Raw genomic sequence first — 26,589 nt, forward strand, 5'->3', positions numbered from 1 at the left:
TAATTTTTGCCTCAATACACATCAAATGCAATCAATAATCTTACCACCTTTTGTCGACCACAACATCACAGATGAGTTCTAAGAGGACAAACAGCCGTAATATACATTTGCTTCCAACTTTTTGTCTTACGTTTACTTTCAACAAAGCGTGCCCGGGAAACCATACCATATTAGATGATCATTTCGGTTTTGAAAATACTTAGTAAGTTATTCCAATTAACTATCTACAATTATCACTGCCAGGATCTCGATGCGACTATTGGTTGCAAATGTTGAAAATGTATTCATATAAAAACAACATATTTATAATTTACTGCGTTTATGAGCCAAGTTGTGTGTGGTTTGTTGGAAATGTTGTTTTGAGGTTTATGGTTCATATGATCATTTTTTAACCTTTAGTTCATGGTAAATATGTACATGCTAAAATAAGATTCCCAAGTTCTTTTTAAAAAAAAAAGATTTCTCATTCTGTCAGTCCGTAATATTTGCCAGCCGTTATATATAGTGTATCTCCGAAGTTGCGTTGGTTTTTCAATTGCCAGCACAAGGTGTTCATTTTGAATTTGTATTTAATTACCTAAGTAAGGCGACTTATCATTATAATATTGTATACACCCAATGTCAGAATGAGTAATATTGAAGGAAGATAAAAACAGTTTCATTAATATTATGCAGTACACATGAACTGGCAGTACTAAGGTGACAAAGTTGCTTCATTAAATATAATAAAAAATAATCTGCAAATAACATTTCACCTTAACATTTTTGATAAATAACTACATCCTGTACTTTTATCCTGAGATTGTGCTTGACACAGCCGGTTTTGACGTTTACTGGTTGATACAGTTTAAGGAAACGTTTAAGTGACACTCATGAGACACCAAAAGAAAGAACACATTAATCGCTGTAAGTGGTTACCATAAAATGCTGTGTTAGCAATTACATCATCATCAGTTTCTCTTGTTTTCTTTACGTGTTAACTTATGTGTTATTTGTCTTTCGCTGAGTTTTTTCATTCTATAGAAGCGTTCCCTGAAATGAAATGAGCACATAACCACGACGTTATCTCCTAGGGAACGAAGTAAAAATGCATGCAGCGGTTGTTAAAATCGAATCTATTGTATGCGTTGCGCAGCGCTGCGTCCATCCTTTGTCCTTAAGTCCGTCATGTTTCCTTTTTATAATTTAAGTTTAGAGATTGTGCAAATCAAAGGTTCCCAACTCACACAAACATAAATGCAGAGGAACTTAAACAGAAGTATAGTAATCTTCAATGTTTCTACGGAATTTGATTAAATGAAGTGATGATGTAAAAATGTAATGCCCAAAGAGAAATAATGGTTGATCTTTAAAACACTACTTCTTAAGTATGGATGAAGGAATTGTGACATATTTTGGCATTCAAAACCGCTTGGTATGTGAATCAATAAAGACTATATGACCATATACCGATACGTTTGTCTTGGAATGTAACCATTCAAGTCCACTCTTAACATGTCCATTTGGTCCATGATAACATGCACACATTAATACAGCTTCAATTTTAAAGAGGCAATACAATCTAAGGACACTCAATAAATCAACAGGAGAAACTGTTCTATCTTGTCTTAAAGGTAATTCTCAAGATTTCTGGCGCCATTTACATCATGTACTTTAGGTAAGTAGAGTGTAGAAAAGTTCATAAAAGTCTGCAATAAACACACCTATCTATTCTCACCAACAATTAAATATAGGTGCATGACTATTTTGTATGCGAGACATTACAGGTAAACATTAATATAACGAGTTAATTAATTCCTGTTTAATTGCAGTACATTTCAAGGGATAACATATATTTAGCATATACTCATGCTGATATGATTTGTAATACCAGTACCATGTGTATTACCTTTATATGTATACAGTATAGAAATATTTCTAACGGTGACGTTATAAGTAACAAAACGATGAAGTCACAAATACATTGATGATAACATTTAATATAAAAAACGTGAACTTTTACATGTTTTTGTTCAGCATGTGATAAAAAGAACATTGAGCTCGGTTTTTTTCAGCTGACTTCAACCAAATGATTTGAATACATAATTTTCAAGATTTTTCATGTTAACTGAAATATTATTGTAATATTATTATCGTTGCGTTAGTTTGCAGAGAGATTTGTTTCGAACAGTTATCGATAATTTATTCAAGAACATTCGGAACAAGGAAACATTTATCTCATTTTGCGATTTTAAACCTTGTTTATTCAAAGTTTCTTTTTACATACTGTCTCATCTGTAATTCAAACAATTCATGTTTTGATTATCGATTTATATCTCAATATAATCCTTTGTGAATAGACATCTTTGGTATTTAACTAAACACTTTCATAGTAAATCATAGAATTGGCGACATAAATGATGATGTATATGTGTGATAAACAGATACGTAATTATCGGCATGTATTAAGTTCCTTTTGATACATTATTACATATATCCATTCGTGATACACATTCATACACAATTAAATGGATGACATAAATAAAAATATGTTCATTGTGACCATTCCATTGAACATTTATGTTTCAATATGAGTGATAAACTATCATAACTACAAAATTGTTTTCATAAAATTAGGTCATATATCCTAATCACTCTGCGACATGACGACAAAAGCACACATGGGTGATATTGATCGCTTTTTCGTAGTTAGTGATTACACATAAGTTATAACAAAGGTAAACATAATGGTTAAAGCATGAATACGTATCCAATGTCGGCAAATATGGCAGCATTTCACTGCCATGTAACAATTATACTATGATACCAATTACGTTAGTACTGTCAAAAAGCATGTTTTAAATACAAATGTGATTACGTTCATGCAACATAAATATAGTATCTCCTATATTCCCCCCCCCCCCCACCACGATTGTGAGTGGTTTCTTTCATGTCAACTACGATGTCTCTTTCAATGTATAATCACAAAATCTATGGTTTACATCTACTTAATTTACGTTGTAAGATCATGTCAAAGAATTTGAATACCATGGCTTCTAGGATAATAATTGACATGAACCTTTTGCTCCAATAATAAACTGTATATAGATTTGATTATGAAACAGTGTTTCTGTTTCAGTTATGTGAGAAATATCATAATAAACATTGCATAATTTGCTGGTTCAAGACTGTTTGATATGTATACAGTTAGTTGAGCTAAAATAATTCATAAGAATGCAGAAATATAATCAAAACTGTGAAAAATATAATTGTTACAAATTGTGCCGTCGTACACTATTCAAGTCATTGAATTCGCCAAAACTGCATCACATACTACTAAATACATTTATCATTTAATATCAAACTTAGGTACTTAATGTAAATACATTTAACTGAATCAATATTACCTTTCATTTAAGATGCCTTAAACTTTGTGTTACAGTATGCAACGATCGAGTCCAGTAAAGAGGACCTATAGAGTTCCTGTACTAGACACTTACTCTAAGTAACACTAAGTATCACTTTTGGAAGTACAAAAGCAGCATATATCTACATTATAAGAATTTGAGAGTATTACAGATTTGATAATTTCGTCATCTGGTTTGTGAAGGTTGTAAGGTCCAAGTGAGTTGAGTACATCAGCATAACACCCCTTTACGAATATTTCTCAATCTTTCATCGCTATCTACATCCACACTTTATTCAAGAACTACAATCTTTTAAATACCAAGCACCGCGTTTCGACGGAAGGGTTCAGCACTGATATCAAGATACGGAATCAATTACGTTTACTGGTAATATGCATGAACAAATAGGATTATATGCAGTGGATGATCATGAACAATGATTAGTTTCATTTTGTGACGAAAATTATTTTCGAATTAAATCTAACATATCAAAACAATTGAGTAAGCATAGATATAAAAGGTAAAGATCACAACAACGCATACCATTAGGGATACAATTTGAAATACGTAAACCCGTTATTTTTGGATTTTTTCTTGCCAATATTTTGGAGTTTTTCTGGAAAAACATCGTACCCGAAGAGAACTGCGTCCACGTACAGAGCTTCCTTTAGCCTGTCCATAGTGACAGGGGTTAGAGTACTATACGCCTCAAGGAAAGCCTCCTGTCGGTTCTTTTTACGCACTGCGGGGTCTCCTGACTGCGCATGCGCATCAAGTAATTGTCTTTTAAATTCATTTGGATGAATATTATCAGCATAATTTAATGGGTACGGAAATTTGATATGTTTGCTAATAATGCCTCTTATTTGTAATTTTCTCCATGCCCGAAACAGGGCCTGAGTCAATGTCATACATTTCTGTATCGGCCGACGCATTGAGTATACATAGTCTACGGTATCTACAATGGCGTCTGTTTCAGTCTCATTCTGAAAATTATTAAATGTCACCATTTTTTCTAAATTAAGTGTCTTCAATATATGAAAAGTGTCTTCTTTAAACGTTTCCATTTTACCGATGTAATCGTATTCTATCTCGCAAGGTCTGCAGTGCTCGAAACTAGGCACAAAATGAGCGTCTCTATGTTCGTTAGTACTCTGGGAATATATAAAATACTCCACAAATTCCTGGAACGTTATATCATGCCCGCATTCTGCGCTGTGATTGGATGGGTTCTCCCGGAACCTCGTGACGATATATCGACCGATGAAATTCCAGTAAGCCGCGTTCGGTGAGTACAGTTTGTCCACATATCCTGATAGAAGCCTTTCGAATGGCTCTCGCACAAACATGAATTTTGTAGAATGCGCAAGTATATTATAAATCTTGTCGAATGGCATTCGCTTGGCTGTCTGATACCCTTCGTATGCATGGATACCCTTGATACGAAAAGGGTCTGTCACATTTTGCCATCCGCTGAGAATTTGAAACACTCTCTTCCAAAATGTGCAGCCAATCTTTTCAATGGCACAATATGTGATCCTGTTCTTACTGTCTACAACCAAGTGCTCCTTTACTGCAGCCTCCGAGTCCTGTACAGCGTAGTATTGTTTTAGGGTTTGGCACCCATCACGCAAGACTGTGTTTCTTTGTAGAAATCGGTCAGCAACAGGGTCATCTGATGCCTGTAAGAAAAACGGGAAGTTAGAGCTAGCGAAAATGATCTAAAAAACACACCGACTTAAAGTTAGGTCTGTACCAATACCTTTTTTAATACTAATACTCTTTTATTTTTCCATAGATGTTTTTAAAGTCCATGTGATATTTGAATCAACTTAACTAGAACAACGGCATTATGGTTAGTGTATCAGACAGTTTTTGTGATGTTATGTATTGCCGATGATTATGTTTCGGTCAGAAATCTTAATTCATGCTTTCGTTTCTACAAACCTGGTAAATATTTGGTATCCGGCTAGTACGTGAGATAGGGTCTACAGCCACGCTGTCGTATGTAGTATTAAAATCTGTAAAAGGAAATCGGTATAGATTAATAATGATATCGTATATAATATCAATATTTGAAACAAGGATTGCATTCAGTCAAATAGTGACATCGTATGTGAAACCGTAAAAAAACAATTATATTACCATAGAAATGTATCAAATGACATTTCAGAGAATGCTATGAATGTTTCTCCCAGTATGCACATGTACATTCTCACTTTTTCAAGGGCATAGATTATAAGACTCTTTCATGCCCAGGGGTGTAAGATAGGGAAATTCCACCCGAGGGGTTTCCAAATTTGGTAAAACCCTAGGCTTTGCCGAGGGTTTTGCCAAATTTGAAAATCCCGAGTCTTATATTTTTCTCTCAATCCAACCACCAGAATAAGCCCATGAAATGCGTTTGGACTGGCCACCATTTTGAAAATATCATTTTTTCTCCCGAGCTTTTAAGACGAAAACGAATCAGCCAGCCAGATTAAGTATATCCCATATTTGCAAACAATGTTTGCTCAGAAAAATTAATCACAACTTTCTAACGTTTACGGTAAATATATTGTAAAAGGTTTTAAATCATCACGTCGCCTTTTCCGCATGGCGCCATCGGATCGTCACGTCATTGTTGAACCATTGTGACGTCATGTCACGTGAAATCGGGCGTAAGATAGACCTTTCCTAAACTTCGTACTTATCCTGGGTACCGTTTCACAAACCGGGTGTAAGTTACACCCTGTTTGTGATACGGTACCCTGGACAGCTCTTTCTTACACACAGGGAAATGAGAGAAAACCCTATCTTTACCTTCGTATGAAAAAGACAGATCACAAGCGCTATTATTCTCACATTGTTACCATCGCGCCATTTACGCTAGGAAATTCTGAGAGAAAATGATCAATTATTTCATAGTGATGAAGACAGAAATTTCAACTCTTGGGATATTTTTTTTGAAGTTTAGAACTCTGCAAATTCTCGTATTAGTCTTCAATTTTAACTCACAGATGAGTGATAGATTCAGTTGCTGCACCTACGCAATGATCTTTGTAAAGTTTAGATGGAAAGATTTACATAACTGGTTACATTCATTAAGTCAAATATATGTATTTTCAACAACTGGAGAGAACAATTAAACATTAATTTTCGCGTGGTTTTTCATCTTCATATTATTATTTGTATCACAGAACATAAAAATCGCTAGATTTCCATAAAAGAAAACACTAAAAGTATAATTGTGACGTAATGGAATAATTCTCATTACTAGTTTGAAAAGGTATATATATATATATCGATAAAATTAAAAAAGGTAACAAGCTGTGGCGTTACCTTTAAGCAATACTGTTTATGAAGTTTTTAAGATTCGTCTCGTCATAATATCTCTGTGCATGTATTACCGAACCAACATATTTAATTTGCAAGAGGGCACCCATCCGGCCACTAACCATTGTTGCCGAACTTATAGTGAGTTTGGATTATACCAAATCGTTGGAAAAGTTAGTTTGCTGGTAAGTCAGTATTTCCCCTTTTAACTTATACACAGATCATTAGGATCAATTGTATAACGCCTTTCCTCTATAATCAATCAATTCGGATTGAAATAGCATCATTTAATTATTATTTATATCAGCATTTCATATCATTAACCCATTATGAATTTTGACATCATTATTCAATTAAATCGTTTTATGAACTTCGACCTCATACAGTGGAAATATATCTGTAGTTATTACATTATTATACAAATTTAATGGACTCTTCATTATAACATCATCAACGTTAATCATGTCTTAAATCATTCTGTAATTAGTGTTACTATCATATTAATTAAATCGTTAATATGTACGTCTGAACCTATAAAGTACTAAAAATAGATGTCATCGTTATATAAATGTGTAATCATTACTTTATCATACAGGTTGACGATATCCTCATTACGACTTCATCAACGTAAATCCTAAGTGTTACGAGCTTTCCTATCATATTTGCCAGCTGAAACTGGTTCCATTAAATCGTAATATACTGTTTGTACTTTTGAACTCATACAGTGGATGTGTTAACTACGTGATAAATCACAATAATTATGAACTACGTGTAACTATAAATATTTTTCACTTCATCCTAAAATCTGCCTCAACTGGTTAGCATAAGAACATGCCCAATTGGAACGACGTATGTCACATTCACTTCAACATATGCTTACAACACTTACATTTTTATGAGCAGAATAGTTGCATCCGTAAACTAAATGCACCACTTGATATTTTATTCTTCATACAGTTGTACAAGTAATGCATCTCAATAAAAGTTTGGAAATGATATCAAACTGACAATGGTTTCTGTTTAAACTAAATGTATGTGAGGTTAATGTGATTTTAAGGTAAGCCTATGTAGATACTTATGACAAGGGTAAAGATGGTATAGTCTAAGATGAAGATTTATTGGTTAATTCAAGCATAAATACACCGTTATGGTCATAAATAGGTTAAATATGTTCTGAATCTTAATTGATATCAATATCCTGGCATCAATGTACTTACGTTATTTTCGTTTCATGTTTGAATAACTTGTTAAATGTTTGGTAAACATGTGTATACCGTTTTGATAACTTATTTAATCCTTTAACTAATTTGTTTGAATTTTAGGTAGCTAGTTTGATAAAATTAGTTTATTCTTGCCTGACAAGTGTATTGCTTAGTTAACTTGTTTGCAATCTTTAGTTTACATATTTAGTCATTAATGTATTTATTTCCTTTTATTTATTTGGTTTCCAAACATATAGAGATCACAAATTAGTCCGTTAAATAGAGGAATCAACGATACGCTTTACTATTGTCTTGGTAGTAAACTATTGCACTTATCTTTTTGGGAGTCCCTTAGATTTTGTTATCGTAAACGTTTTCATTTGTAACATTGTGAATTATTCTGTTATCTGCACTGGTATGAGTAACAAGAGTTAATCCATATCGCGGTTATTTTAGTTTTGATGTTAAGTGTTTTACACATAGACATATCGATATCATCATAGGAAAACCTTTATAGGAGACCATGCCTGAAGGAGCCCGGCTGTAGAGAAGGTTAGACCATCCCTACAACATCTACACACAGGGATAAAATCAGAACCAAGATTCGACCACGCAACGTTACAACAGGAACAACGACATCAATAACGCCCAGCACATACCCCGAGGCTACAATAGGTTCTCTTTTTCTGTGATAAATAATGATACGGTAAGCCTGAATATCAGTTTCACCTATTATTTGCTTAGAGAAAGATGTTTGGGTTAATAACCTTGCAAATAAAAAATCGTTGACATGTTATTTCATATATACACAAGTCGGTGAACAAAAGAACACGGATATCACTAAGACATTGATTATTTCAAGGCTGCGAGGTTCAAATTGAGGTGTTAATCGTGATCAAAAAAATTACACATTTATTAGGGTACTCTATTTGATTTGATTATATTATAAGTATTTTTTTCCAGATATTAATTAAAACACCTGTTTGGTATCTGTGATGAATTGTTATTGGTAGAAAAATGTAATTACATCGGGGGTCCAAACCCACGAGACCCTTTAGCTAAAACAACTGATTCATTTATTCTCGCTGAAAATAGTGAAGTCATTATAGTAAAAAAGGTCCCGAGTTCTACTCGGCATTTCTTTCTCATTTTGTCTTTTTTCAGATATTCAAATTTCTTTTTGTCTTTTTCAGATTTTCAAATTTCATTTTGAACAATGGTAAATCTATATAAATCATCGTAACAAATGATGATTTAGTATTTTACAATATTGAAAATGGTAGACATATCGTTTAACTGGTTGGAACCCATTACCCTTTAACAGTGTTCTCAGTGATATAGTATAGTTAATGCCAAGTTATGTAATGCCAAAGGTCCGCACGCAATATCCGCGTTTGCTCAACATCATGTCATTGAACCCCACAGAGAATGCGATACATTTATATGGTGCGATACTGTAGAGCCTTTCGCTCAGGTGACCACTAAATTGCTATTGCTGACATACTTAATAAAGCCCATTGTTGGTCTTTATGACGCTTGTCAGAAATATCAATGCTTATAACAACACCACAGTTCATCCGTTAAGATATTCATTGCTTACAAACGTTTGCTGTTTCATATTCTTTGCAATATTATATATTCTATTGTTCATTTGAAAGTTTATTTTACAAGTGATGCCTCCAGGAAATGTGGCATGAAGGAAAATGAAAAAATGTTAATTACAGCATACAAACCGGTATTTACATACGTTTCCTTGTAATATATATTAAATTATTCTTTGTTAACAGTGCAATGCGTTGTTCTGGCCCTATTGCATCTTTACACTCAGTTTTTACACTCAGTTTTTTACTCTCAGGACATGAATATACATTTATTATTATACTTTTTGTTATTTTCTTGTTTTGATAACAATTTCGCAAGGTAAATTTTTTTCTAGAAATGATTACAGCATAAAGGCAAATGTTATGCCGGAAAAAAATCAATGCAAAGTTTACAGTTTCAGGAAGTGGTGCGTATATCCTTACTGTACACTTATTGTCGTTTCACCGACTTATTACATAATTATGTTAACTGTTAATCCTGGTTTTTAGTGGAAGGTTTCTGCACTAAATGATATGCACTAAATTGTAATGCAATACCTTTGAGAGAGCACTATGACAATACCTTTGAGAGGGCACTATGGCAATTAACTTTGAAAGAGCAATATGACAATACCTTTGAGAGAGCACTTTATTGTATGACAATACGTTTGAGAGAGCACTACATTGTATAGCAATACCTTTGAGAGAGCACTATGACAATACCTTTGCGAGAGCACTATGACAGTACCTTTGAGAGAGCAATATGACAATACCTTTGAGAGAGCACTACATTTTATGGCAATACCTTTGAGAGAGCACTATGACAATACCTTTGAGAGAGCACTGTATTGTATGACAATACCTTTAAGGGAGCACTATATTGTATGACAATACCTTTGAGAGAGCACTACATTTTATGGCAATACCTTTGAGAGAGCACTATGACAATACCTTTGAGAGAGCACTATGATAATACCATTGAGAGAGCACTATGACAATACCATTGAGAGAGCACTACATTGTATAACAATACCTTTGAGGAAGCACTATGACAATACCTTTGAGAGAACACTATGACAAAACCTTTGAGAGAGCACTATGACAATACCTTTGAGAGAGCACTACATTGTATGACAATACCTTTAAGAGAGAACTATGACAATACCTTTGAGAGAGCACTACATTGTATGACAATACCTTTGAGAGAGCACTATGACAATACCTTTGAGAGAGCACTATATTGTATGACAATACCTTTAAGAGAGAACTATGACAATACCTTTGAGAGAGCACTACATTGTATGACAATACCTTTGAGAGAGCACTATGACAATACCTTTGAGAGAGCACTACATTGTATGACAATACCTTTGAGAGAGCACTATGACAATACCTTTGAGAGAGCACTACATTGTATGACAATACCTTTGAGAGAGCACTATGACAATACCTTTGAGAGAGCACTACATTGTATGACAATACCTTTGAGAGAGCACTATGACAATACCTTTGAGAGAGCACTACATTGTATGACAATACCTTTGAGAGAGCACTATGACAATACCTTTGAGAGAGCACTATGACAATACCTTTGAGAGATCACTATGACAATACCTTTGAGAGAGCAGACTTATCTCGTAGCCCAGGACTAACGGTGTCTACTTCCAATAGCACAGTAACTATCCATACTTCTTCGCTTTTACGTTGAGAAATCTTGAGCTAACCTTATAGTGTTAATGAGTATTAGCCTAATGGGGAAAATATTCTTTAAAGAACAATGTTCTTTAATGGGTGGACGCAATGCGGAGTATGTAAGACCTTTTTTGTGATTTTTGTTTGTTTACAAAGTGGCATACCGACTACTTGACGCTGCCTGCAGATATAGCATGATCATTAGACTACGATGATCAGTAATATTTAGACAGCATTGTTTACGTTCTATCGTAAACTAATCAATGTTATTGGTGCGATCCGTCAACAAGCTCCTGACTAATAGACAACAGGTATGTTTATATACAGGTATATGTTCTTGTGTGATAAAAACAAGGCATTCTCCGCTAACAGATCTAGATCGCTATAACGCTGTGTGTGCCAGGACACCGCGAATGGGTCGTACAATGTATTAACGTGCATGCTTGGCAGTTTTCCCTGTCATACGTCTTTGGTGCCATCTTCTTAGAGAACATCGAAGATACCAAAATGAATGGTTCTTGTACAAGGAAGGTAAATGTGAGAGGTAGCATCATATTGATATGTTGGCTGTACAGCAGTGCAGATAAATACATGCATGTCATCACACTAGTCATTGCAATGTTGTTTTCCTTGCAAGAAAGAACAACGGCACGTGACACTGCATTCATTTCACTCGCACAGCTTGTTTTATGTTGTAACACGCCCATGCAACTGTCACTAAAAAATCCAAGGAATGAATCGGTCATCAAAAGTTACAAATACATGCAAAGTATCTATCAGGTTGTTGAATCATTCGTACATTTACATTTTCCTAAAAACTAACCTTATACCGGTTACCCACATCAATTAACGTTGCTATTACTATTTATCAAGTCACGATCATAGTTTTATCATAACGACTGGGTTGTTAAGGGTTATGAGACGTAGTATTCCACTGTACACGACTATGACACAGTCCTTTGTTATTCCAGTGAGAATCATCAATCACCCAAGAGACGTATAAAATAGATGTTTCTGATCACTCTCTACAACGGCCGTAAACAATATTGACCACAACAAATCTTCATGTTCTACCGGAAATCATCTCACAGGAATATCACGTTACTCTCGTTATCAATCAATCAATGTCCATATGAGTTGTGTACACTACATTTTTGTTGTTGCTAATTATCTGAACCGGTCACCGTTAAATAGCTTTGATGAGAAGACCATTAATAAAGATAGCTGGCGCTTCCGAATCTATGTTTTTGTCACCATGGCAACATAAAAACTCATACATGAGTAACGATGGTAGTTTATAATTGGTAGTTAAGTATATATAGAGAAATAAGTACATGTATAGCCTACTCCATCAGGTCACTGTACATATAATACCGTGACGTCTATCTAGATAGCCACCTCGCCAAGTCACCTTTACGTATACTGAGAGATATATGATACCTTGCAAATAACCTGTGATTTATAAGAGGGTCATTTCCCCTTGTTAATCATTTGAAATAATCTAAGCATTTCATTCGTATTTATCCATGCTTTCCTTTGACGCTATCTAGATTCACTTCTCCTTCCTATACATTATTCTTAATCAGTTTCTTGTAAACGGAACTCTTCTGTTAAGGAGATAAATCAGGGTAAGGTAACATATATCGTTAATGTACAACACCATAGATGACGACATTCTCGCTCCCCGAGCCTTGTAAGACCTACACGTACATCACAGGTGAGTAAATGACATAGTTAACTACCTCGGGACATCTCCACCTATTTTTCACCTGTCACCATTATCAAAACGAAATAACGTGATACATTTGTTACATCTTTGTATGCTGTTCTGTGAGGTCATGTGACTTGGCCCCAGGCTCACGTGTAAATAACCTGTTACGTGTTTCCCTCGACTGTTAAAAGTAGTATGTTATCTTAAGATGCGTTTTGTCTTGTCTAACCTATCTCGTGTTTGTTAATTGCTTCACAACTTACAGACGACAATTTCGGTCTGGGTTTTTTCAACAACTACATGCATGTCTGAATCATCGCCGCACAATTCACATATGTCTTTCCTAACTGTATACGTATTATCTATATGGTTTTTTTCGATACTGACCATTAAGTGATCGAGAGTGAAGAAAATTCAACTTCTTATGTCCCAAGTCTGAGTGGTGACATTACATCTCAGTTCAATGATCAATGAATGCTGTGACATGTATAGAACGACAACTCTATGGTTACATATATAACGATATTGTACATATGGTATGTTGTGTCCCTCCAATGGTGGCCATCAGGTACACGAGGAACAGAATCAATAACTTCCATGTCAGTCGTTCGAGTTGTGAGTGTTTTAAAACCACCGTATGACATCCTTTTCTGAAAATTCATATTTACATTTATAAGACCAACCTTTTCTATTGTGCCTTATGTATGATATTTCCCTCAAATCGACACCAAAGTGATAAAAAGGAATATGAGAAACAACGCTAAAGCGCAGACACAAAATGATGTAGCTTTGCTTTCTCTTTTTTTGTTTTTAGTCGTATTTTGTTAATTATCTTTTGCCATTTTGTGACAGCTCTGTGGTGTCTTTTTGTCATTTGATTGATTGTATTTTCATCCTTCGCATTTTTTGGTTATTGTGTCTGTCCGTTATTTTATGAGCCACCATAATTGTACGTCCCCTTGTAATGGTTTCCCCTTATCTATGTACATTTCATGTTTGTTGATAGTTCAAGCGTTCAGCGTTAATGCTACAGAGCAGGCAGAAGCAGATTCAATATTAAACATTTATTGCCCCTGTAGTCGGGAAACGATAATCTCCGTGTCTACGAAATAAGTCATGTTTAGCAAAGCCGTTGTAAAACATGAATAACCGAAGCACACCAAAAATCATATTTCTCTATCACATGATAATAAATATTTCTATATTCCGAAACAGACCAACAACATATCTGAAAATATGAACAGCTCACGTGCCGTTGTTGTCATCTGCTTTAGTCTCACGGAACTCGGGTGTAGAGCCTCTTGCTCATTTGTTCTAAAGAGGTTCCAAATGGGGAAAATACGACCCGGGACACCAGAGCGCGTGAGGAATCTATTGTTATATTTTTTCCGCCATGTGATCAATATAATAATATAAAGGAATCCTGTCATAAAGATGAGATATCATACTAGCATTACAATATATGTGTTTAGGTTGATGACAACTATAAACTATCCAATGGTCAGTCTGGTCCATATATTTACACTGGTGTATAGAAGTATTGGTCAGTGCATTAAAGAGAATGCAATGGACACATAGGTGACACCTTAAATCTCCGACCAGAAGACGACTTATGAGTGTGTGATTAACTGTCAGTTCGCTGACGACACGGGCCCCGGGGCATGGACTAGAATAGGTCGTGTCCTGATGGTTTATATACCGTGCTCGTGTAACAGGGCGATTTGATGGTAGCCGTACGTGTACACAAGGTGAACACTATTAAGACCGTGTCATCTAGGTAACACGTATATTAACATGCATACATCAAGCTCAAGTTTCAAAATACAAGCATAATTGGCATTTCATAGAAAATCCCACTTTCAGAAAAAAACTACATTTCTATCGTTTGAAACATATCCATTAATGTACGCCAAGTGGCCATCTTGGATTTTGCTGGCGAACGTTTTACCACTATTACAAAGGAAGGACTGGAGAGATCTTCAGCAAATTTCACAACTTGGTTCATCTTTGCCTGCAGATGTACATGTTCAGTTTCGGTAGTGACCAGCCAGACATATTGAATCTGAACAGTCGAAGTGCGTTATTGCAATTCCACAGAATGCAATTACATACCTGACTAGAACGTGTTATCAGAAATCAGACAGTCTCTAGATCTGTTTTCACATTATTCTAGAAATTAGGTCAAAAGAAAGCCTCACTTTGAATGGGGAAATGTCAAATACACTAGGAGTATTTTTAATTATACTATTATTTTACTGCTTGCATGATTATCAATGCATAGAAATAATGAAGGTTTTACAACGAGTAGTGCCATTATTCAACTGGTTTGAAATCATAAAAGACCCCATTTAGAATTTTGGGTAAGAATTTACACCGCTTTTCATTCGAAGTCGTTATTCCGAACAATTAATAACCTTAACTTGTCAGGATAATTAAGCAGACGTAATTTTCTCTGTCCCAAAATAAGATGCTAGTAAGAAGATGTCACTACGGATAGCCTGTCCAGGTAAACAGTAGTCGTAACAGTAAAAGTGAGAAGGATACACCAGCACAGAAACTCTGGGGAGACTCTGCGTATGTCGCCCTGGTAAAATACTAGCCGCTTCCCACCGACTCGGCTAGGTAGAAATGTTCTCTTTAGTTCAGTCGGCAGAGCGTAATACTAGTAAGCCAGGGGTCCCGGGTTAGACTCATAGCGGAGATATTGAAAAAATAATGACCTCTGTTACATTGGTACCCGCGGAGCCGGGAGCCGGGACCCGGGAGATATGACAAAAATACTCAGCGAAACTTGCAAAGGCATCGCTTTGACCACTGGAAAACTCGGGACGAGTTTTTTCCTGGAGGGGGAGAATGTCGCCCTGGTAAAATACAAGCCGCTTCCTACTGGCTTGGCTACGGAGAATTTCTCTTTCGTTCATTCGGTAGAGCGTAAGACTAGTGAGTCAGATGTCCCGGGTTCGACTTCTAGAAGAGACATTGAACAAATAATGGCTCCTGTAACACGCACGCTGGTGTGTTTTCCTTCTTGCAATAGTGCGGGCATCTGATTCCAACATTTTGGTGCTAACTACTGAAATACCATGTTGAAGACACCCAGTACAGCATTCCGCCCGGACACATTATATATTTACTGACGCCGGGTAATCATGTTTTTTTCCGTTTACCCTAAATACGACACGTTAAGCAGGGAAACCAATTACCCTTTTAAGGACGTTGATATGTCCAGGCGAAGGGACAGAACCCATTGCCTTCCTCACCTGGGTGAGCATAGACTCAAATGGACACTAGTTACAGGACCCTTTGCATATAGCTATCAAGACACGACCAGAAAAGATCTTGCAAATTTAGTCTACGTGCTTAATAATCTAGACCAGACCATAAACTGTGTTATGGTTGACAATACCAGAGTTGGAGTCAGGAATAATGTCAAAGACGGCCTGAAATCATACGGATATTAATGACACCATGATGATACCTAGTAAGAAAATAATGATAATAGGGCACTTACTGGGTACAATACGGTATAAATCATTGGCGTATATGTTGTGAAATCTTACATCCCTCTCCGAATCCATCAATCATCAGCGATTCATTACCATAATATATTTAATTACGGCAGTAGTATATACCGCAATTACATGGTAATTAATTAGCTTGTAAATATATGTAAATTAACTGCAAGATGGCATCTGAGAACATGCATGTAATTATAGAGCTGTCAAATACCTTATTTAAAACATCAACTGAGATACTGCAAATGTGGCGGGGTAAAATTGAACGATAGGTGTTTATTATATTTTACCTATTCCCACGGTCACGGTCGTCGTTATCTTAGATACTTTTTGTCAACGAAACTTGGAGTTGTGAAATTATTGCCATCTTGAACGAAGACGCTGATAAAAGGTTAAAAGTTTCCCAATATGCAACGAAATAAATACGATATCCATCGTTCCAGGTATTTACCATTTTAACCTCTAAGTAACCTCTAAATATTCGAAAATATCGAGCAAACCAACCCGCATATGTTGCTTCTCCGGATCATTTACCATTGTAATGAACTAGGGATTATGACAGATCACGAGACAGGTTTGATATTACAGTAAAAAAATATTCATATTTTATTTTAAATACTCCTTTTAAAAATATGTGTAAATAGCCATGACATCCTGCATGATCAATTTGAGTAAAGTTAAAAGGGTCGATGATGGACCTTTAAGTTCAATATAATGATCTGTTGATAGCGGTAACAGACAAGTATCGGAAAATACATTTTCAATATTAATTGCCGAAATGTTGAGGTTTTCCCCCCAAATATACAAAGAGTGAAAAAAACCATGACTAATATCAAAACAATACACGGAAAAAGAGAAAACAGCAAAACAAAACCATCTACATTTACATTTAAATTTACATGTGATACTTTACGCTTGATATGTTTGTGTGTACTTGTGACAAGGACCATCTGGATCTTATTTAGAAATATGATATACATATATGACATGACGCATGCCTGATATATTGCGCATCTTTGTGTTTATTTCAAGTTTTACAAATATAGAAAAAAATATACTTAAAAACTGATACATAAAATATAAACCTGAGTAGTAAAGTGATTTCACAATCTTCAAAAATCCCTGCACGTCTTATTTAGACCCTTTTTTAAGGCGTCTTCAAAATTTAAATTACGAATAAATTACTATGAAGACCAAAACCTGAAATTTGTAGCTTTCATAGACAACTTTGAAATGTTGACTGACAAAATTTATTTAAATTTTTTACTTTTCTGGTAAAACGGCGCCCAAATTAATATATATGACGGATGGTCTGACAGAAAGAGATTCTGGTATGCAATGCCTGCAATTAAGCTTTCGAAATTACAAAATGAAAGTTTTAAGACCAATATTAATTACTTAAAAGCGAGATAAAGGTATAAAATCACGTCTGATTTAAATACTTTCCTCGTTTATAATTTTCCAAATTTAACCTTTCTTTTATCTTTTAAGGTTTATCTCACTGGATTTGTTTTCGCACTATTTAATTGAAACGTACGGTGAAATAGATTCACCATGCCTTGTCCAGATGCTGTGTTATGTAGCATTGTACATATGAAATATATTTGAATATGCATGTTGACATGGTGAGTTAACACACGCGACATGTAGCGTAAGAGAAGGCATAATGTCGATTTAATTATCTTGTAAAGTTGATTTAATTATCTAATTTGTTAAAGATATCAATTAGTATATATTTTAACACAGCATGTCAAAACAGATGCAATTAGGCTTTCTTCGTTTTGTTTTACTGCCATTGACGAGTTGAGTCATGTATGACCAACGCAATTTAGGAAACTAATATGTAAAACGTTGAGGATGATGTTTTTTTGAAAAACGACAAATTGAGATACACCATCAATTCATAGAATATAGACAAATAAACGATATATGAGATACATATAAGTTATTAAAAAGGTAAATTTTATGATTGAAACTTACATTTTGAATACATCCGATATCAAATCGTATCCAAAAATATGAAAAGTGTTCAACTTTGAAGAAACAGTTTATACAAATTCATATTCTAAATTGGATATAGCAAGAAACGTTAATGGCATTATATGTGCACCTGTGGTAGAATCCCAAATTCCAATAGAGACTTATTATCAATTACAACAGAAATAAATCGCTTTTAATCTTTAAATTGGCATGACATGTTTTAGATAACATACACATTGCTGAAAGAGATACCATTTCACCATAGATTAGAATCAGGCAGAAGCCGTGGGCGATTATGTCTCATCAAGCATCAAAACTGTTCGATGGGTGATCGACGTCACATTCGCGCTTGTAACATACCGCCCTCGGGACACTATGGATGATTGATCTCGTTTTTTATCATCATAATGTGCATATCTCATGAACAGCGTGTCAGGTCAGCTTTATGTGCAACAAAGGTGCTTTTTGTTTAAGTTGTCAAATCTTTCCGACACACAATGGCATGTTACATGTTCACACATCATTTACAGCACATTAGGGATAAGTAGCAACAATAGAGAAGTTGACGATACGGCCACAGTGCGGGCGTGCTATACAGCACTATAACTGCTTTCTCGTTTCCTAGTAATAAAGGAGGTGTTTTGTGTTGGATTCTGGGAAATGCTAGCAACAATGATTGTAACTTTACGTCATTGGTACCTGCCTTGCTTTTGCTACTTTTATGGATGGAAAGGCATGTTCTTAACATTTATGGTAGTTATGATTACAAAGTGACATATTTTATGATTTGATGTAGGGCTGGTTTTGTTTTGTTAATGAGTTTTAGCGACAAATTAAAAGCTAAGGTCATTTGAATTTTGTCTAGGCGCAATATGGCAGCATGGAGAATGTGTTTGTTGGAAACTGTATTTCATACCATCATAAGTGCCAAATACAGGCATTTCATCCGTTTATTTAAATTCAAAACAACAACAAAATTACTTCTATGTCATATTTGTGTATTTCTTTTTTACCATTTCATTTTTTTAGCAAAGCTAAATATTTAATGGGCTGGACAGGCGTGTTAGCAAAAATACGCTTTTTATGGTACAATCTTTAACAATATCAGTCAAGCGACACGGCTCAATCGGAAACCATTCGGGAATTTTCAACAACATTGAATTTGAAGTGATGGCAAAATTACTCCGCCATTTCCCTTAACAGTATGATCGATACACCAAACACTTTTTGTATGGAAGTTATCATTTTATAACAATATTTTCTAGGATCATCGTGAAACTGTATAACAGTTATATAAACCGTCAAACGTGGCAAGACAGGTATGGATAGGTCGGTGACAGTTTTGACATCTCAATCGACTGTTCAATTAAGTTGCAGGAATACGGGTTAAACACTGGCTCAGAGTTTCCATTAAGTTGTATCGGTTTTACATTCCTATCATTAAAGGGTGCAGATAACCTTGGTGGTGACAGTAACCTTTTGAATTTCGAGAACGCTATCAATGAAGCATTGCATGAACATTTAAGGAATTTTTATTTTCATGTAAGCTAAATGTGGTTTGTAACCCAAATGTCATTCAACGGACGGTCTTTTAATTATTCTAATTTGAAATAAGACGAATATGGAAAAAAATGTCCCATTCTTAAAAAAGGATCAGACCCTTTTTCTTTACTATTCGAACGTTTTCATTTTTCAGCGTCAAATTTTGTGTTAGGGATTAAGTGCAAAAAGAGATTGACGTTTTATGTTAGAAGTCAATATGTGATGTTTGTACAGATGAATAGTGATTTATGTGATGTCGGCGCCTGGTACACAAGGATATCATTCATTAATTTGTTTAACATACATATGCAAATTAAACTATATTTGTTATAAAAAGGTATCATTGGTAATATGCAATTGATTACAATAAAACTAAAAGTTTCCTTAAAAAACCCCACTAGGACACGATGCGTAATTTACACATTTACCGGCTTTATAAGACGGTTCATTGTGACGTCATATATTATTTCCAAGTCATTACCATGGCAAATTATGCATAATCACAGCAACGTATAGCACAACATCCCATAAAACACCTATACGTTGGCAATTGTGCATCGATCATTAACCTCATAAACCGACTTCCGGTCATGTTGGTCTGAAGTGATAATCTAATCGTAGAGTTGACGGAGATGACACCTCGTCACAAACTCTGGTATATTACTACAAATGTCACGTGATATGTGGTCACACGGAGTCTCGCCACACTCGTATTTTACTCGCCAACGACATACATCACAATATGCTCTATATACGAGCATGGCTTTCCTTAACAAGGCTATTTTCAGATGTGTTACAATGGTGATGCTATTTTGCTGACCTAGTAATGAACTTACAATGCAGCATGCTAAATAACTTGGTTTCCATTCGTTCTCCATCAATTAACATTTACGAAATGATAAAGGGATTTATTAGCCTATTTTCTTAGAACACGTCGTCCGACGTATGACAGTCCAATAACAAGTCTACTGCCAAGAGCAGTACCAACTTTACCGTCGGTATACAAATATTTGTAACTAGGAGTCCAACTAGTTAGATCGGCTGTGAATCCTGAAGTTAACCCTTTATCAATATACGTTGGCGATGCAAAGATTTGTGTTGTTATTCAACTTAATCTACCTTTCTTGGCAACACATATGATTACGTAATTCTGGTCCCGAGGTTTCAGTGTATAATTAATGGTAGAATATTGTCTCGTTTATCAAGTAAAGTATGAAGGTGGTATAAAAACCAGCATACATTATAAACAGATACAAACAACACGGACTCTAAAAATATAGAAATATTTCTTTTTTTAAGAGATTTCCAACTAAGAAGCACGTGCAATATTATTTGTGAATGGTACTTTACATATGCATTTATTGATTGATACACCGCTAGATAAATCGTATAAATACCCACAAGTTTGGATTTATTCGATGATATAATCGAACACATAGCTCCAGCATAGTATCTTATTTGTAACAAGTGTCCCTCACTAGCAAACACAGATTTGTAGATCAGAAATTTATGTTTCGACTATAAGTGAAACTTCTGTCACAGATAAACCATGGAAGGTCTGGTAATCCTGGAGGCTCTGTCACGAATGAACCATGGAAGGTCTGGTATTCCTGGAGGCTCTGTCACGGATAAACCATGGATGGTCTGGTAATCCTGGAGGCTCTGTCACGGATACCCCATGGAAGGTCTGGTAATCCTGGAGGCTCTGTCTCGGATAAACCATGGAAGGTCTGGTAATCCTGGAGTCTCTGTCACGGATAAACCATGGAAGGTCTTGTAACCCTGGAGGCTCTGTCACGGATACACCATGGAAGGACTGGTAATCCTGGAGGCTCTGTCACGGATAAACTATGGAAGGTCTGGTAATCCTGGAGGCTCTGTCTCGGATAAACCATGGAAGGTCTGGTAATCCTGGAGGCTCCGTCACGGATAAACCATGGAAGGGCTGGTAATCCTGGAGGCTCTGTCAAGGATAAACCATGGAAGGTCTGGTAATCCTGGGGGCTCTGTCACGGATAAACCATGGAAGGTCTTGTAACCCTGGAGGCTCTGTCACGGATACACCATGGAAGGTCTGGTAATCCTGGAGGCTCGGTCACGGATAAACCCTGGAAGGTCTGGTAATCCTGGAGGCTCTGTCACGGGTAAACCATGGAAGGTCTTGTAATCCTGGAGGCTCTGTCACGGATACACCATGGAAGCTGTCACGGATAAACCATGGAAGGTCTGGTAATCCTGGAAGCTCCGTCACGGATAAACCATGGAAGGTCTGGGAATCCTGGAGGCGGAGAGGGTCGTGATATGGGTGTGTTGCATGATTTTGCACGTGCCTTGCTTCGTTTTAACGTATCTTTTCATAAAGGCTCTGTCACGGATAAACCATGGAAGGTCTGCTAATCCTGGAGGCTCTGTCACGAATAATCCATGGAAGGTCTGGTAATCCTGGAGGCTCCGTCACGGATAAACCATGGAAGGGCTGGTAATCCTGGAGGCTCTGTCACGGATAAACGATGGAAAGTCTGGAAATCCTGGAGGGTCTGTCACGGATAAACCATGGAAGGGCTGGGAATCCTGGAGGCTCTGTCACGGATAAACCATGGGAGGTCTGGGAATCCTGGAGGCGGAGAGGGTCGTGATATGGTTGTTTTGCATGATTTTGCACGTGCCTTGCTTCGTTTTAACGTATCTTTTCATAAAGGCTCTGTCACGGATAAACCATGGAAGGTCCGGTAATCCTGGAGGCTCTGTCACGGATAAACTATGGAAGGTCTGGTAATCCTGGAGGCTCTGTCCCGGATAACCCATGGAAGGTCTTGTAATCCTGGAGGCTCTGTCACGGATAAACCCTGGAAGGTCTGGTACTCCTGGAGGCTCTGTCACGGATAAACCATGGTAGGTCTGGTAATCCTGGAGGCTCTGTCACGGGTAAACCATGGAAGGTCTTGTAATCCTGGAGGCTCTGTCACGGATAAACCCTGGAAGGTCTGGTACTCCTGGAGGCTCTGTCACGGATAAACCATGGGAGGTCTGGGAATCCTGGAGGCGGAGAGGGTCGTGATATGGGTGTGTTGCATGATTTTGCACGTGCCTTGCTTCGTTTTAACGTATCTTTTCATAAAGGCTCTGTCACGGATAAACCATGGAAGGTCCGGTAATCCTGGAGGCTCTGTCACGGATAAACGATGGAAAGTCTGGAAATCCTGGAGGGTCTGTCACGGATAAACCATGGAAGGGCTGGGAATCCTGGAGGCTCTGTCACGGATAAACCATGGTAGGTCTGGTAATCCTGGAGGCTCTGTCACGGATAAACTATGGAAGGTCTGGTAATCCTGGAGGCTCTGTCTCGGATAAACCATGGAAGGTCTGGTAATCCTGGAGGCTCCGTCACGGATAAACCATGGAAGGGCTGGTAATCCTGGAGGCTCTGTCACGGATAAACACTGGAAGGTCTGGTAATCCTGGAGGCTCTGTCTCGGATAAACCATGGAAGGTCTGGTAATCCTGGAGTCTCTGTCACGGATAAACCATGGAAGGTCTTGTAACCCTGGAGGCTCTGTCACGGATACACCATGGAAGCTGTCACGGATAAACCATGGAAGGTCTGGTAATCATGGAGGCTCTGTCACGGATAAACCATGGAAGGGCTGGGAATCCTGGAGGCTCTGTCACGGATAAACCATGGAAAGTCTGGTAATCCTGGAGGCTCTGTCACGAATAAGCCATGGAAGGTCTGGTAATCCTGGAGGCTCTGTCCCGGATAACCCATGGAAGGTCTTGTAATCCTGGAGGCTCTGTCACGGATACACCATGGAAGGTCTGTTAATCCTGGAGGCTCTGTCACGGATAAACCATGGAAAGTCTGGTAATCCTGGAGGCTCTGTCACGGATATACCATGGAAGGTCTGGTAATCCTAGAGGCTCCGTCACGGATAAACCATGGAAGGTCTGATAATCCTGGAGGCTCCGTCACGGATAAACCATGGAAGGGCTGGTAATCCTGGAGGCTCTGTCACGGATAAACCATGGAAGGTCTTGTAATCCTGGAGGCTCTGTCACGGATACACCATGGAAGGTCTGGTAATCCTGGAGGCTCTGTCACGGATAAACCATGGAAGGTCTGGTAATCCTGGAGGCGGAGAGGGTCGTGATATGGTTGTGTTGCATGATTTTGCACGTGCCTTGCTTCGTTTTAACGTATCTTTTCATAAAAAAAACTATTTTTGTTCCGTTTCTTTAAAATTATTTTTATACTTTGAAATTTTATTGTGGAACATTATCTTTTTATAAATTATATTTATATTGTCCATTCAGCTTTGTTCAATAAAATGGATATTTGTTTGTCCTCATACGCTTAGTTCATTATATATTAATCAAATTTCATCAACCATTGGCAGTCTGTCTTACATCTACGGCCATACATGGTTTGTAATCATATTTACAACGTAAACAGCATCGATCTTATGAAGTTTTCAAGCAGGTTGTAAAAATGCCCGTAAGTGCACTAGCTATGCTTGTCATTGATTATTGATTAATGTAAGTAGTGACATGTAAATTTTAATGTACAGATTAAAACATTCGTTGCGAATAATGATAGATTTTGACAGTTACAGACCACATCTAGGGGAAAAAACATCTGCAATAAATATATACGGTATTTTATGAATATGCACTTCATGTAGGGGAACGGTGATGAACGTTTACATAGAATATACAATTCATTTTGTAATTCAGTTTCATACATCCCATAGTAATTAAGTTTTATGTACACTAGATCGTTTTATAACAATCCTAACGAAATCCCCACCATCACTAACGTTATGGCGATGTACATTTTACATGTAATGAAATAACCCTACTGACCGTTCGATAACGCCTTTATCGCCGTGTCTTGCCCCTGGGGACATAACAAGGTTCTACGATAGTATAAAGAATATATATACATTTAACTAGACCCATCAATCAGATTTTTTTGTGTGTTACAACTGCTTAAATATACAGGGCCATAGTGAAAGGATGACGCTTTAAGGCATCATCTTTATACAACAGAAAACAACACCTTCACTCCCTAACAAGACAGATGAAATCTACATACATATAAATAATTCTGTCAAATATGTTATATACACTGCCAAATACATATTTCTAGTGTCCTGTTTCCTTCCTGTTGTCACTTTTGTCAAAAAAACCCAGGTTCCTATATAATTTTACTGTTGTCCGTGATTTTACATATATAAGGATATCAGTTGTTGTTCAAACGCGTTGATTCAACGTTTACGAATACACCGAGTCTTCGCCCTGCTGGCCATTTGCAAAGCAAGCATTTTCTTCAATAACCCACGAAAGCTATTTTTTAAATACATCGATATTCTTCCATAAAACCCCCCCAAATGATCACTTTGCATCCGCTTGAGAATAATTAGCCCAACACTATCGTCTGTTCACGTGAACATTCCTGGAGCAATGTACCAGATGCTACATTACGATAGAGGTGGTGATTGATACTGTCGAAAGTGGCCGAAGGTTATGTATAGTGATTGAACATCATTGTATAATGAGGTGCTGAACCTCGTTTCTTTTCTATCGAGAGATGAAAATATGTCCTCGAATAATTTGTTGACGGACAAATGATTTGGCAGTCACACTGCCATGTTTTCTAAAACCTATAATATGTTACTACAATTCATAACACAATATGTATGAGTATTTTTTTTTATTTCTGTTAATTTGTTTTGTTTGTTGTAGTTTTACATTTTTGCAACAGCTAAGGTCATCTGACCAACGTTCTAAGCATATAACTGATGGGAAGAATATCATTTTGAAGAAGGATATATACATGTACGTATGATGTGAATTAAGAGAAATTGCCTCGTTTTGTAAACATTTGCCATATCCCATTGTAACTTCTGTGGCAACTAAAAACTAAGCTGAATTAGGAGAAAATGCATATATCATTACTAGTAACAATTTGGTGCCGAAATCGTATAACACACAGTGTAAATAGAATCACGCTTACCAAATTCTGATTATCTGGAGAACATGCTTTTAATGAGTTTGTAAAAAGGTGTTCGGAACATATAGCTCACTGTATATCATTCTAGGGGCTCGATGTAACTATAAAATATACAACTGTACACATGTTTTTAAGTCACACGCATCCTCTTATGGTGTTGTTTTCAGTGCAGGTGAGTACTTTTCACAATATACTCTACAACGTGATTAGTAAATTCGTTTTTGTCTGTAGTTTTGGAAAATTAGTTTTGTTTTAGTTCTCACCTGTACGATGAGTGATACGGTCTCATTGATTGAGTCACACATGCATGAAAAAACATGTAAATAAACAAGTTTATACACTTACCTAGAGCGAAGAACAGGAATAGAAGCACACATAGAGAACTTAAAACAATCCACCAGCGATGTTTAGTCAGAAGACGGCGGGAGACACAGCGTGTCCTCATACTCCTAGTGCTCCGGACAATCTCGGACAGTCCGGTCAGAGAGGATTGGACACTACATCAAGACTGGACACTGTCGGCCACACGAGAATCATTGCACTACATGTACACTGGCGGAGGTGTGCATCAGGCCTTGTACGTACAGCAGTGCTCCTACACCTTCTCAGTCTCTGTCCTGGACACGACAGACAAAGACAGGTACCATTCATCACAG

General features: G+C 36.8%; 1 protein-coding gene across 1 annotated transcript; it reads right to left on the reverse strand.

Moving 5' to 3' along the window:
- Nucleotides 1–1,959: 1,959 nt before the first annotated feature.
- LOC110460585 (carbohydrate sulfotransferase 14-like) lies at nt 1,960–26,589 on the reverse strand. The gene is made up of 3 exons (XM_021513570.1): nt 26,279–26,589; nt 5,334–5,407; nt 1,960–5,068 (listed from the first exon to the last, which is right to left on the reverse strand). Exons 1-3 carry the CDS (start codon nt 26,376–26,378, stop codon nt 3,932–3,934), a joined length of 1,311 nt encoding a protein of 436 aa, XP_021369245.1. The 5' UTR covers nt 26,379–26,589; the 3' UTR covers nt 1,960–3,931.

The sequence above is a fragment of the Mizuhopecten yessoensis genome, unplaced genomic scaffold (assembly GCF_002113885.1).
Source record: "Mizuhopecten yessoensis strain PY_sf001 unplaced genomic scaffold, ASM211388v2 scaffold10439, whole genome shotgun sequence".
NCBI lineage: Eukaryota > Metazoa > Mollusca > Bivalvia > Pectinida > Pectinidae > Mizuhopecten > Mizuhopecten yessoensis.